The 15,548-nt window shown below is 42.7% G+C and overlaps 1 protein-coding gene across 1 annotated transcript in view; it reads left to right on the top strand.

Annotated features, from left to right (window-relative positions):
- The first annotated feature begins 572 nt into the window (after nt 1–572).
- kctd8 (potassium channel tetramerization domain containing 8) overlaps nt 573–15,548 on the top strand; it is a 31,866-nt gene continuing 16,890 nt past the window's right edge. The window contains exon 1 of the mRNA XM_072663379.1: nt 573–1,822. Coding sequence (XP_072519480.1) covers nt 976–1,822 — 847 coding nt within the window. The 5' untranslated portion in view covers nt 573–975. The remainder of the gene's footprint in view (nt 1,823–15,548) is intronic.

Genomic DNA, 15,548 nt, shown 5'->3' with positions numbered 1-15,548 from the left:
TTTATCTTAACTTTTACTAAGGTGAAGCTAAGAAGAAGTCACTCATTATTGTAAATGTCCATTAGATGGAGCTGTGGTATATTGGATGTAAAATGGTCTCAGTAAATGTGTGCTGTGTGTATGTGGGTGCAAGTGTTTGTGTGTGTTTAATGGTTTGGCAGGGATAATGTGCGAAAAACAGCTAATCTGCCTTTATTCTCCAGGGAATATCACATTGCGTGCCTGTTTTCATCGTCGCCTGTGCCAGAACATGAATAGAAATCCAACTTAATAAGACACCAACTGTGTGACTCACACAGGCAATTATTTTACACCGCTCCCCCAAATAGAGCTCAATGTACAGAGGAGCTTATTAGGTTCCATGCTCTACTCTTCAGCAGCTGTCTGAACATCAAGCTATCAGTATATGAATGCTTTATAGGGGGCTGTAAATAGTGTTGGTTGTTCTTTATAGTGCACCGCTGCCCCTTTAAAAGGTGGAGCCATCAGGCTGCTCTTGCTCTCCTCCCTCACTCTGCGCATGATGTCATTGTGGCTTCCCCCAAAACCTTGGACAAATGATGTGAGGTCTCTCAGTGAGGCTTTACTCTCTCTCTCTTTCTCTCTCTCTCTCTGCATCTCTCTCACCCTCCCACTCCTGCTCTCTTCTGCTTTCTCTCTTCTGCTCTCTGAGTTACTGCTGCTGAAGGAACTTAATAGTACCCTGTCTCCCTGTCTTCATCTCTTTGCTTCTCTATCTCTCTCTCTCTTCAGCAGAGATGTACCCCCTATACCTCAAACTTCTGTCCCTCAGAAGCCTCACGTGACCTGTGTAACCTTTCCATCCCGTTCATTTTCTTTCCTCTCTTTCCCCATGGATCGTCACCCCCCTCTTCTTTGACCTCCTGCGTGCCTTTTTGCCGGGGTTTCCTCTACCACGGTTTGCCGCCCCTTTTTCTCTCCTCCTTCCGTGCCGGGACCTTCTGCGGCCGGACCATGGCCATGAAGGAGACGGTGCTGCCCATCAGCGAGGTGACTGGCGGCCCACCCTTCCCGGAGGTGATCGAGCTGAACGTGGGTGGCCAGGTTTATGTGACCAAGCGGGCCACGCTGCTGAGCGTGCCGGACACTCCGCTTCATGCCATGTTTGCCCGGCGGGCGCCCCGAGAGTTGCCCCGTGACAGCCGGGGGCGCTTCTTCATCGACCGCGACGGCTTCCTCTTCCGCTACGTGCTGGACTTTCTTCGAGACCGGCAGCTGGTGCTGCCCGAGCACTTCCCGGAACGCGAGCGGCTGCAGCGGGAGGCTGAGCACTTCCAGCTGGGCGAGCTCCTTAGGCTGCTGGGGCCAAGAGTGGCCAAGCAAGGTTCGCTTAACGACGAGGGCTGCCAGAGTGACATTGAGGAGAGCTCACAGAGCAGCGAGCTCCAGCTGGGACGCACCGGTGGATCCGGGGCTGCCTCTGTCCCATCCTCGTCCACTGGCCTGGATAAGAGGTCAGGGTTCATCACCATAGGCTACCGTGGCTCCTACACCATGGTGAGGGACAACCAGACAGACGCCAAGTTCCGGCGTGTGGCGAGGATCATGGTGTGCGGCCGCATTGCCCTGGCCAAGGAGGTATTCGGAGACACCCTGAACGAGAGCCGTGACCCTGACCGCCCCCCAGAGAAGTACACCTCACGCTTCTACTTGAAGTTCACCCACCTGGAGCAGGCGTTCGACCGTCTAAGCGAGGCTGGCTTTAACATGGTGGCCTGCAACTCCACAGGAACGGCCGCCTTCGTCAACCAGTACAGGGATGACAAAATTTGGAGCAGCTACACTGAGTACATCTTTTTCAGTAAGTAATAGAAGCATAAATATCTGATCTCACATTGTTTCCATTGCGATTCTTTAGGAAACAGTCCAGTTCTTTGTGAAAGTTTTGAGTATCACCACAGTTGGTTTTGAGCTTAAAAAACAAACAATGCTTCCAGATTGATCTGGGGGGTGTGTTACACCAGGGTCAGTTGCAACACACTCTAATGATACCCCTGTGGTAATTTACCAACCTGGTACTTAACTAATGGGTTTTTTAAAAGCTTTGTAGCACAGAGATGATTCGTAAAGCAGGGACATCACCAAACTCTGTAGGACTTCAGCCCTCTAGAACAGAACTGATGACCTCATATCAAATTAGTAGCAGAGTATAGACACTATGCACGACACACCAAGCTTTTTCATATCTGAGTGTAGCCTGAGAATGAGGACACACTTTATTAAATACTATTCAATTGCAATCAGTTCTAATTGGATGTAACACTTTAAAATCAGTGCCATTTAATTTGCACCTGAAATTAACGCATCATGATTTATCAATGCATTTTCATGACTCTAATAAGTAGCCTTTCTGCCTGACATCTCTTTCTCTCTCTCTTTCTACACTTCACACACTGAGTCTCTTACGCCTCTCTGCAGTTTTCCCATCTCTCTGCCCCTTCCCCACCCCCCCTCCCCCTTTTTACTTTTACATATGTATAGGATCCCTGTGAGTTTATGTTGCACTGCGGTGCATGTAAATGGGTGTAATAATTGGAGCACTTTGCGCCTTGGGCCTGAATGAGTGAATGTGGATAGAAGCCCAAAAATTACACCAGCATCCCACACAGCAATAGTTTTACTGTGAGTTGCTGTCTCTGCTTTTAACAGTAAGTGATGTTCCTCTAGTCATCATTTGTTGTCAGCATACTGGTTTTGCTTACTTCAGGTATGCCATTTATTGTGTGAGGTAAGCATCCTTTTGTACCCTGGCACTAGCGCTGTATAACACATACATATAGTATGTGGTAGGGCTGGGTGGTATTGCTAAAAAAACAACCAAGAGTGTGAAGAACCTTTTAAAAGCCCAAAGAATTGTCACTTAATGTAAAGGTTCTGTACCAATTTACAGGTTCTTCACACAGGCATCTCTATTACAAACATGACTCAATGAAAGTGGTTCCATATATGTATGTATAATACAAAAGTATTGGGACATCTGCTTTCTTTTTCTTTTCTGCGGGGTATTAAAAACAACTTTACCCTGCTTTTGTTGGAGTACTTGCCTCTAGTGTTCAGGGAAGCATTGCTGGACCTGATTGCATTCATTGCTGGACTGCCCTTAATTGCATTCAGCAACAAGGATCATCACCCAGCCATATCCCCATCACCCCAACTCATCCAAAAAGTATTAAGTATTAGATGGATTGCCATCATTCCATAGAACATAGTTGTCTGTGTCAGAAGTGGGTGAAACTTAAAGTGACTGAAAGCATTCAATAGAAGGGATGTATATATATATATATATATATATATATATATATACATCTGTGTGATATGATATGATTAGCAGGTACAACAGATCCACGCCTCATTGTTGTGGTTAAATCTCAGTTCTTAAGCTCTGCAGCTTTCAGGATCTTTCAGATGAGCAGCCTGTCCTTATACATACATACATACATACATACATACATACATGAATGCATGTGTGTGTACATGGAGCTGTGAGGCTGTGGATCTGCACGGGTGTACGGAATGATAAGCCAGTGTGTGTAGACTGACAGCAAGGAGGCAACGCTGATAAAAGGTGTGCAAGTGATTGACTAGAAGGACGCACAGCAGTGGTCTTAAGCAAGTTAATAGAACTTCGGGACTAATCCCACCACTGCACAGCTTAGATAATGAGGCAGGTGTGTGAGTGTGTGCGTTTGTATAGGGGGGCATGTGTGTGCCTTAAGCGATGCCTAATGAAGATAAAATACCCCTTCACCCAAGCCACTAACAGTCCTTACACATCCTCTCATTCTCTCTATCTCTCTCACTCTCTAGCCCCTTCTCAGCTTGTAAATAGAGCTCTCCTCTTGGCACCCCACACCCATTACCCACTCCCCTCCTCTGTCAGACTGTATTGTAAGGTTCACCACTGTGGATGTAGCGTCAGAGACAGGGACAAGAGGGAGCCAACGCTTGGAGAGGAAAAGAGCAGAGGAGGGCAGTCAGAGAGGGAGAAGGGCAGTGAAGAGAGAGAGAGAGAGAGAGAGAGAGAGAGAGAGAGATTGAGCAAAGGTATGAGGACACAGAGACAAGAAGCAGCTCTCTAAGGGAAAAGGAGTGTAAAAGGAGAGATGAGATCAATAATAGGGAAAAGAGAGAGGGAGAATGAGGGAGATGGAGGAGAAAGATAAAGAAAGCAGAGTGGAATAGACAAGCGGGAGAGACAGTAGAGACTGATGGTGAGTAAAAGGGCATCAGCAGTTGCAATTCAGGCTAAGCTATGGCTAAAAGTCACAGGATGGCAATACATGAAACTCATTTCAACAGCTTTTAAGTTTTGTTCCTCACAGTTTCAAAACACCAGCCGTGTTACAGTGTGTAAAGGTTCCACGACAAATGGAGCAACAAAATCGGTCTGAAATTACTTATAACATCACACACCATCTCACACAAATAAGCATGTCCATCATATACTAAACTGGAGCTGAGGAATCTGGTTGTAGTTGTTAGTTCAGAACGTAGACAACCAAAAATAGACCATTTTCAAATATGCTCTTTCCATCCCAGCCCAGACAAGAAAGCCACTGTGAATATTCATCCCCAGCCTAATGAATACTTTCTCCAAATCCCTGATTAACCACTTCACCATGTTTGTTATTGATCTGGTTGCTAGCAGTCCTCATCAGTTTTTGTCTCACGCTTTGGAAGCAATTCCTTTAGACTGTCACGTGGTTAAATGTGGGCTACATGGTTAGCTGTATTGTGTGTTTAGTGGTGTTCGTTAGCTCTGCTGTGTTCTGATACTCACTGTACCGGGCTAAGTGATGTATTCTCAAGAGGGGTAACCAGTTAGTGGTGTTTAAAGTTTTTTCTCCGTTTCCCCCGTGGGCTGCTTTACCCTGCATGCACACCACAAATTCTGAGGGGAATTGTCCTGTAAAATTACTGAACCCCCAAAAGTATTAGTCCTCTATGGATTCTAGAGAGGTTGTCTTGCCGACTGTTGTTGCGCTTCACCTTCGTCAGTAGAGCGCTTTTAAGGTAAAGAGAACCTGTGTTCTGATAACATTTTTTATGCAAAAGGAAAATTATGGCTAAACTTGTGTAGCATGCACTTACCCTTACTCTCCCTTATTTAAATCCTGATTCAGATCTTTACTGATAATCACATTGGTGTGGTTACAAGAGAATGGCTAGACTTTGGTTCGGAAAATCCAGTACTTGTCCAGTTTGTATTATTTTCTTGTTTAAACCCACTAATTACAGGGTCAAATCAAATGCGGAGACAGGTCAAATCAAATGCGTTGCACCAATTGTAGTGGTGGTCCCCAACCCTAGTCTTGGAGGCCCACTGCTCTGCGCATTTCCACTGCTGTAACACGACCACTTTAACTTAGTAAGGACTTATTATTGAGTAATTCTCACCTACCCTGTAACCAAACAAAGATCCATTCAAGCATCCATATGGTCCTTTCAGTTGGCATAGTTATATTTAAAAAGCATTGCCTTTACTAAAGAAGGCAAATGCCCCTTTCAATTTAGCAAGTAAAGTTAAACATCATGACGTTTTAATAGTTATCATCATGCTTGTATCATCCAGGCATTCTACAGAGGCTAATAGCGGGGGAACGAGAGAGAGAAAGAAGCACCATGGTGGAGAGAAGTCAGGGGGGACCACAGCAGCATAGGCCTGTTGACAGGCTTGTCGTCTGTTTTTAACGTGATGTGCGTTTGCCTCACGGGAGCACCCTACCCCACTCATCCTCATCTACACCCTGTCAGAGTAATGATAGCTGTCCAGAGAGCTCAGAGGAAGGGCACAGACTTGTTTCAGCATGTCAGAGGTGGTTACAGCATAGGATAATGACTGCGGCTAAATAGCGACAAAATTGTCCCTTAATGGGGCCTCAGGAACAAAAATATACAGGGTCTGAAGGTGGATAATCAAGCACAGTGTCCTGCTTCAATTCCTCTCTCTCTCGCTCTCTCTTTTACAGCTTTATGTGTGAAAAGAAAATCCAGATTAAATATTTCAGAGAAACTTTTATAAGCAGCATGAGTCTTAAGCTTAAGAAGTTCTCCATTTGACACTGTTTCTGCATATTTCTTCTTATCTGCACAGCAGTGCACTGCATATTCGCTGTGTAATCTTCTGGCTTTGCCCAGTGACACAAGCTTTAAAAATATGCATGGACATTCTGGTGGTGACAGTTGTAAAATTGAGAATGAGTAAAATATTTGTAACTTCATTATAAGGATCTGAGGATATTTAGATGTGCTTCACATACAATCATAAAAATAGAAGATGCTAAACAGGTTGTTTGGAGCAATTCCATAAAGGGCTGCAACAAACAACTATTTTGTTAGTGAAATAATCTATTGATTATTGAAGCAAAAAAAAATGATTATTCGGATTAGGAATCACGTAATTACCAAATAGCACTCTTCCTGTCAAAACCAAGGATGTGCAAAGTAGCAACAATAAAATATGACAAAACAAAATCCCTTTTCCCTTAATCAGTTTTTGCATAATTTTCAGTCTGATTTTTAATTTGTATTATTGACCTTTATTTCTCCCGGAGCAGGACAACTCTGAACCTGTTGTATACAGGAAGGTAAATGGAAATGATATACGTGTTGGTGTGGCTTTTTATGTGGGAAAGAAAAATCAGGCCTCATCTGATCACACTGGGGACGCATTTTAATGACAAGTGTAAACAGAATCGGGTCAAAGTAGATTAAGATACTATCCAGACACTAAACACATGGCAGGTGAAACTGGCTTCATGTTATTTCTTCTTTCTTCTCTGTCTCTGTCCTTTATTAAGTACTAATTATGTAAAGCTGCTTTGTGACGACAACAGTTAAAAAAACAACAGTAAAAAGCGCTATACAAAATAAATCTGACTTGACTTGACTTGACCCTTTTTTATTAGTTTAAAGGTTATTGAAACTCACAGCTTCTGTAGAAAAATGTGTCTTTATGAAACCAAAAAGGGTTCTTTTATGGCATAAAACCCTTGGTAGCACCTTTATTTATAAGAGTGTCTGTTTATTAATGTCTCCTTTGTGACCCCAGCCACCAGTGATGGTAAAAAAAAACTCATTTTAGGGCATTCTCAGAAAAGCACAACATGGTTTCACACAATAAACAAAACAGCCTCAGTTCTTAGGAAAATATATTACATGAATTTTAGCTCTTGATCAAACAGGCTAAGCTAAACAACTGCAATTAACTCTTTGCAATTCCATTCTTTGCCATGCCGCTTTGCCATCAGTGGCCAGAGTTAGAAAGGGCACAATTGGCAGGGCTTTTTTCTTAGTGGGTAGACAGTACTCTCTTTCCTCATCACTCTTAAGTGATGTTGGTCAGCACTGGGAGTTATGAAGGGGTGAGAAAAAGGAAAATATTAAACAAAAATAATCTGCTGTGCATATTTGAGCATGTGTTTGTATGTATGTGCGTGTGTGCGAATGAGTGGGTGTGTCCTCACCGCAGCAGCATATTGTCATCTCTCATTATTATTCCAGTTGACTGACTGACTGGTTCATGTTGGTGAGCCTCATGTCTCTCAGGGCCAATCTAAACTCTTGATTGCCTCTCTGTCAGAGAGGAGACTGACAAGTAAATCCCTGTCATCCGTCAGACATGTTCATCCTGCAAGTCTCTTCATGCGCCCTTATGAATAAAACTGCAATGGTTCGGGCAATTTCACCACAGGTGATGCTCGCTGGTCCTCATCACAGCAAGCGCCCTCAAAAGTCAATGACCTTGTCTGTTTTCCTCCCTTTTTTTGTCGGCGGTGCCATCGCCTACATTTTCTATCTGAGAAAACAAATTGAAATATAGAATTTGCTGTGATTGTCAACCATTTCAGTTTGTCAGCACAAAAGGAAATTTGGAGAGGGGGGAACAGCCGATTTTGACAGCCTCAATAATAGCTTTCCGCATTGCTTACCATGTATTATGAATGTTATCAAACCACTCTGACCTCTAATTTACTTTGCTCCCCATGCTCCAAAACTGCTCAGCCCACTTCACGCAGAAATATTAAACAAGCAGAGCAATTTAAGTCTTTGTTAGCGCAGACCAAAGAGACAGCAGGGTGGGTCAAGGCTGTGGATCAAAGCAGACTGAATATTCATTAGAATTGATCCCCCTTTTCAAAGGATATTAATGCGACCACTTGTTACAGTGGCAGAATTGATGCATGTACATAAATAATGTAGTTGGATATTGATGCAGATTGTTGATGCTGAGATGTGTAAGTACTGATGGTGCTGGATGAGCGTGCTTTGATATAGCAGCAAATAATGTTGCCAAGAAAGGTTTTGAAAAAGTTCTCCGGAGTATAACTTTACTGTAACTTCTCAAAAGGGAAGCAAAGAAAGAGCCTAATCAAATTTATCAGCATGCTATATTTTACATAGTAAATTAGCGTAGGGCTGCCCCCTTAAAGTCGACGAGCTGAATCATCAGTCGGCGATCCATCAGTCGACTGAGATTCTTCAAGTTGAGCAGTCAACATTATAAATAACATATAATTATGAATAATATATTTGGATATTCTAGCTGGACTATCTGCCGTTCAGTGTTGAGGCACCAGTGGTGGTTCACTGTTGAGGCAAGCTCAAGCTGAGAAGCTGAGGTGGATGGGGTGCTAAGTTACTTTACACCTTCAGAAAACATCTAAAGTATGGAGGCATTTTTAAAGGAGAATCCTAACAAACTTAAATGCAAGATCCTTTTGTGAGAATTTGCTCATCATTCAGCAACATTGAACCCGGCAAACCACTTAAAATGGGTAAGTTGCAATAGGCGGCCATTCTCATTTACGTTACATTTACGTTTAAGGGATTTAGCAGGCACTCTTATCCAGACTTACCAAAGTGCTTCAGTGTTTACTAAGAAAATATCCATAGCTAGTTTGTACAGGCTACGATCCAAAAGATACCTCTAAGCTTAGACGCTGCCAAATTCAAAAGTCAGCATGGAGACCGCAATGCTCAGCATACACATTACCTCATGGAAGAGGAGGGTCTTCAGTCTGCATTTGAAGACAGCGAGCAACTCTGCTGTTTGGACACCCAGGGAAATTTTGTTCCACCACTTCAGTGCCTGGACAGAAAACAGTCTGGATGCTTGTCAACCGTGGATCTTAAAGGATGGCGGGTCAAGCCGAGCCATACTTGAAGCTGAAATGGCTCTTGGTACAGATCAGTTTTTGACCGTTGCCAACAAGTACAGCGGGGTTGGTCCATTTCTTGGCTTTGTAAGCTAGCGTCAGGGTTTTGAATTTAATGCGGCCAGCAGCTACAGGAAGCCAGTGAAGAGAACTCAGCGGAGGAGCTACATGGCTGAACTTTTGAAGACAACATTAAAGACAACCCATACTGCTGCATGCTGGATCAATTGCAGGGCCCTGGTGGTGCGCAAAGAAAGACCAGCCAGCTGGGAGTTGCAGCAGTAAAGTATTGAAATGACGAGACAGAACAAGCACCCGGGTGGCCTCTCTAGAGAGGAAAGGTTGAATTCTCTGCATGTTGTAAAGGAAAAATCTACATGACCGAATGAGCCAATTATCTGGGCAGTAGTAGGCTGATCCTGTTAAATAAGGGACTTCTACCCCTTAACACAGATAGGCTTATTACACACTAAGGCGCATTACTCAGTAACTACGGGGACTTCTGTACAAATTGGTAGGACTATTCTTTGGTGATACAAGTTTGTAATAATATCTCTACCAATGTCCAGTACTTTGGCTTATTGCAGCAAAAAATGGATTTTAGTCTACAGGACTGTCTACAGGAGTTGTTTCCAAAGGGCAGCAGGCTTGTTTAGATGTTCCCTCAAAAACTTAAGGCACAGAATTTTGTATTGAGGACACGTGAGGACAAGGTTTCTTCTATGAAGGTCACATTTGTGCAGGTGCCGCTGCACAGCAGAACAGTGCAGTGTTTCTCAACCCTGGTCCTGGATGCACCCTACCCTGCACATTTTAGTGCTTTCCCTGCTCCTAACACACCTGATTCTACCAATCAGTTTATTAACAAGTCCTTTCAGAGTTGCAGGAGGAGTGTTGACCCCTTCAAAAGCCTGTGGTCCTCCGAAGGGCCGAAAGTATTATTTGAAACTCCCTGTAGTTACTGAATAATTTGCCTTAGTGTGTAAAAAGCCTTGGGGTGTTACGGGGTCAAAGCAGGGAATCTACTAAAATGTGCTTCTTGGACCAAGGTTAAGGAACACCATCTTTTTTTTCTTTTTGCACTTTCTACAATCAGAAATAGTGACTATTAAACTATATATAAACTAGTATAGTTTTAGAGCTCTGTACATGTTGCACTGAAATTTTCGGAAATTCTCTGTTTTAACCAGAACAATAACTCATCGAAGTGTCATCATAACAGCCGAATTGTATATCACGTTTTACTTCCATATCATATGGTGCTAACAATGGTGCAGACCGTTTCGAAAGGCAGCGGGATTTAGAAGGACCTCTAATCAATCAAAACTTCATTTCAGAAAACGTTAGAGGCTGTCATTCCTCTCTGATAGCTATGACAAAAACTCACCTGAGTTCACATTCATTCTCCGCTTTTCCCTCGAGCTATGAATATTCAGCTAGTAAAAATGTGTCTGTGACACGGGTGCAGACGATAAAGAATGTACTACGATGGAAGGGTAGAGAACATGGGAGCGGAGGATTGTCTTTGGGAATAGAAACACTGAAACAGCACAACAGAAGAGTTCAGATTGCTGCTCTATGCCCTCCCAAGGGAGACATGAATTATTCATAGGACACACGCTGACATGGTATTGTATTGATATTTATGAGCAGCTCTGTAGGCTTATCTCTGTCTACATTAGAGTATGACAGGTATTGTTATGCCAATATGTCTCCTTAGAAGAGCATATTAGTTTGGAATGACTGTTCTCTACGTGCTAAAGAGGACGTAAACGTGAGTGCATGTGGCTGGAGTGAGGGGATGTCATGGGGGTTTAGTCAAATGGTAAATATGACTAAAGACGTTTGCTGTTCTTCATTGCTCAGTGTAAATATGGTATGGATATATATATATATATATATATATATATATATATATATATATATATATATTATGATGTTTTATCCATGATGTTTCATAAGACTTTTTTAATTTTTGTGAGTTAATGTGCTAAAACCAGTCAACATGATTTTTTGCATGGCCATTCAGTGGCACTACAGTGCAGCAGGTGGTGTCTGTGTGTGTGTGCTTTACAGTTCCAGGGTCCTGAAGTTGTGGGTTCAATCCTCTCTGTGGTTTTTGTCTATGGGTTTCCTCCTATCTCACAGAAACATATGGTAGGTAAATTGGCTATGCTAAATTGCCCCCTAGGTGTGAGGTGAATCTGAACCCGCCGCGACCCTGACCAGGAAGAAAAGGATAAGAAGACTGTACCCAAATTCAAAAGGAATAAAGAACGGCTGGAAAATGAATTCTTTCAACTTCTTGTCTGCTTGTTCCTGGTCAGGGTCATGGTGGGTCTGGTGCCTACCCAGAATCATAGGGTGCAAGAAAGGAATACCCCCTGGACAGGGTACCACACACACCCATTCACTCACACCTAGGGAGCAATGTAGCATAGCCAATTTACCTACCATGCAAAGCGAGGATCAAGGCCCCTGGAGCTGTGCGGCACACAAACTACATTTGGCACCACCATGCCACTCTCTTACAGTCTTTGTAATACTTTAAAGGGTGTACTTTATTGTCAATGCGGGGGAACACGAACTGCCATAGGCTATACACTATATGGACAAAAGTATTGGAACGTCTGCTCGTTGTTTATTGTTTCTTCCGAAATCAAGGATATTAAAAATAGTTTATGGTGTTTTTTGTTGGAGCAACTGTCTCTACTGTTTAGGGAAGGCTTTCTAAACAGCATTGCTGTGAAGATTTGAATGCATTCAGCAATAAGAGCATTAGTGTGGTCAAGATATTGGATGGTCACCACCCCACCTCAACTCTCCAACTTATCCCAGATGTACTGGAGGGAGCACCATAATTCGAGAGACCAAAGTCCCACTGCTCCACAGCTTGATGCTGGGGGGCTTTGTACCCCTCTAGCCCATGTATGTGTGTGTCAGCAGTTGGTGAAGCTTCAAGAATCTGCAGTCATTAGAAGGGGTGTCCACAAACATTTGGACATATAGTGTATGTTGGTTTTTGTGGGTCACAAACCAGTGTTTTTTTATGTACCACTTTTGAGCCTCAGTTTTCATATATGGACTGTTTAGATTGATGGGTATCTTTTGAAAATGAGTTATAAAAAAATGTCATGCAAATTTATGCTTTCTATGAACATGGCGCTTTAACTGCATAATTCTGAAGCCTCTCGCACAAAGAATTAAATCCTCTCTTTTTTTTGGATGCAAAGAATGTGGAAATGGCTTTAAAAAGTGAAGGCAGCTGAATGTCTCTTTTCCTCCTATCATTAAGCGCACAGAGATAAGAAGCATCTCATGGGGCTGCAGTCTTCAGTGCTCATCACTTCCAGTCTGCTGGCTCAATGCTGAGATGTCATTGGACAGCAATAAATTTGCAAAACTGAAGTCATTTAGGAGATGAAGGAGCCAAATCGTGTGTGATCGCCTGCCTTCTGTGCATGCTCCTCACCTTCTGTTTAGCTTTACTTTCTTTCTGTCCCTAAACAAGGACTCAAAAGGTCATGTCCGCTGTAGTGTCCAGGGACAGCGGCACAGAACTTGGGCCAAAGACAGTAAAAAATTGCAGTGCCAGATAAGCTACGGCTGCGGACCTTACAGAAGAACATTTGTTCTTATGGGATTAAAAACTGGTGTTGTCAGCCCTATTATCTTAGTATTGCAGACATCTATATCAGCACCAGAGCAGAATTAGTTTGTGGAGATGTATGAGACCCTACTGAGTCAAATCACAACCACCCAACGGGGCTGCAGCATCTCTGGCCTGTAAAGGAGGAATTATAGTTTGCTTTGTGTTTTGGGTGAAGGATAGGATTTTAGGGACTGTCTGGAGTTCTGTATTACTAGTATTCCATAAAGCAGCAAGATAAGGCTGGCAGTATGAAGAGACATCACAATATGGTTTCCTGAGCATATTGTGCATATCGTTCATAACTAGAAAAGTGACCAGGTACATGTTTCACTACATAGGAGCATAATTGTTGAATTTTCATAGTATTTTAAACTCACTTGTATTTTTTATCCAGAAAAATGTATATCCAGGCATTTTTAATGGAACGGGTTCCGGATCCAGTTCCAATCCTTTTTTGTTGTAGCAAAGCACACTCTGACATCTTCTGGGTGCCTTTATAGCTGCTGCAGGGAGGAACATCTCAGAAGGTACAGAAACAGCAGCGTGGAACTATTTTACAGTGGATCATGAGAACTTGTGAACTCAATATCTGTGGTTCTTGTGCTTTGACTGTTTATAGCATTGTGCTAACAGGTTTTTAGCATGTTTACAGACAGCCTTCCACAAACCCTCTGTTGTCTGCGACTATTTTGTCAAAGAAGTACCCTAGACAGTGTGCAGTTGTGACCCTTTCAGTAAAAAACACAAATGAAGAGCTTTATCTTAACTTAAAAGTGTGATAAGTGTTGGCTTCTAATTCTAGCTTTCCGTTCCACCTTAAATAGTGCAGCAGTTAAGGTGTGTACGTTTCAAAAGCAGAACGTAACTGCTGCATCATTTAAGGTGGAATGGAAAGTTTGGGTAAGATGACAACTTCAGCTTAGCTATTAGCGCAGAGCCTTGTTGTAAACATGATGCAGCAACAACAGACAGTACACAGACACCAGTTAAAAGCATTTGTTAGTAAAAATTTTTTATTTCTTTTAAAATGTTTTCAATTTCAAATTTCTACCTATTTTTTCCTCGATTTGGATCGGCAATTACACAATCCATACATATTCTTCCTTATCACATGCAATGCTCCCGACACTGGAAAGGTGAAGTTCGACATGCCTCCTTAGACACGTGCACAGTCAGCTATCACCTCTTTTTCCAAACTGCCGGCAATGCAACATCACCGGGAATCCAATGCGCTCGGAGGAAATTTGCTCAGGAGTGACGTGGGGAGAAAGTACCATCTACCCTCCCTGGATAGTGAGGCCAACGATAGCTAGCAGCATGACCGGGATTCCAACCAGCGATCCTCTGGTCATAGTGACAGCGCCTTATTCTGCTGGACCACTCAGGATCCCATTTGTCTGCTTTCTGCCGTTTTTGTCCACAGACTCCCTAAGACAGACTGGAAATGCTCTGTTCTACTTACATGAGAACAGTGCTTCATTCTTCGGTTCTAAACCAGCTCTAAACAGCGCATTCAGAACCCAGAGGGGGAGGCTAAAGCAAGTGACAGACAGAAGTGTTTTGACTGCAGCGTTTCAAAGGAACTGGGAGCTGAATGGTCTGGTAGGTCAGCCAGACTGAATGGTCGGGCTGAAAGCTGTGGGGCTGTATTAATTATAGAAACACAAAGATCAGATCTGATCAGTATCAGTCAGCATTAAGATACTCAAATGCGGCCCAAATAAACTTGAGTGGCACATCCCTAATTGTGATATATTGAGTGTCCTGAAAATATTGTGATTATATGTACATAAACAATATGATGATTTCTACCATATCATATGTTCTGGATTTTAATCACAGAAATGAAAACAAAAACTTACTGTATTGTATGTACTGTATGCTGCTAAATAGGTAGCATACCTTAAAGACCTTTCCAAGATTTACAGAGTAGCTCTGTGTAAAGAATGAAAGTGTTTCAACCTGAAGGTTCAGTCTGAGCACGTCTGGCTCATAATGTCCACAGTGTCATGCGTACAAATGCCACCAAGTCCAAGAAGAAGCTGAATGTTGTATTTATGTAACCATATGTAGCCCACAGTTCTCACTGTACTTACTCACAGATCTGCTAGACGTCTCAGAAAGGGCAACATAATGAAGTGTACCTTTATCTGAAGATGCTTTTGAAGATGCTGTTGTTGGCTTTGTGATATATGTCTACAGATGTCTTTCTCCTGAGAGAAAAGTGAGGCAGGAAAGAGGTGGAAATAATGAGCGGCTAGTGATCAGTGTTCAGTGATCTTTCCACTCGGGAAACAGTCATTAGTGCGGGATGATTTAAGGTGTGCTACTCTGTACCCTCTCATCAGAAGTTTACACTGAGGCTATCCATACAGCTTTTTGAACGTTAGACCGTTGGAGTGTAAAGTGTCATTAAATTCATAACACAGTTTGACACAATATGGTGGTGTTTCGCCTCAGCAGGTTTTTTAATACAGCAAAAATAATGAGTGACTGAAAATGTTACCATCCTCCTTTCACTCTTTAAAAGTGAGCCCTGACTACAGGGTTTGTTGCACTCATAATAAACTTATCACTTACTCATTCTGCATTTTGAGTTATAGACAGTCATTCTGCAGTTTGAGTTATAGACAGTCATTCTGCATTTCCAGTTATAAATACACATACTGCATTTTAAATAATCATCATGCATTTTGATTTACAGAAACACTGCATTT

This window comes from Salminus brasiliensis, chromosome 19 (assembly GCF_030463535.1).
Source record: "Salminus brasiliensis chromosome 19, fSalBra1.hap2, whole genome shotgun sequence".
NCBI lineage: Eukaryota > Metazoa > Chordata > Actinopteri > Characiformes > Bryconidae > Salminus > Salminus brasiliensis.
Note: the sequence above shows the minus strand (reverse complement) of the source record. Positions and strands in the feature narration are given on the sequence as shown.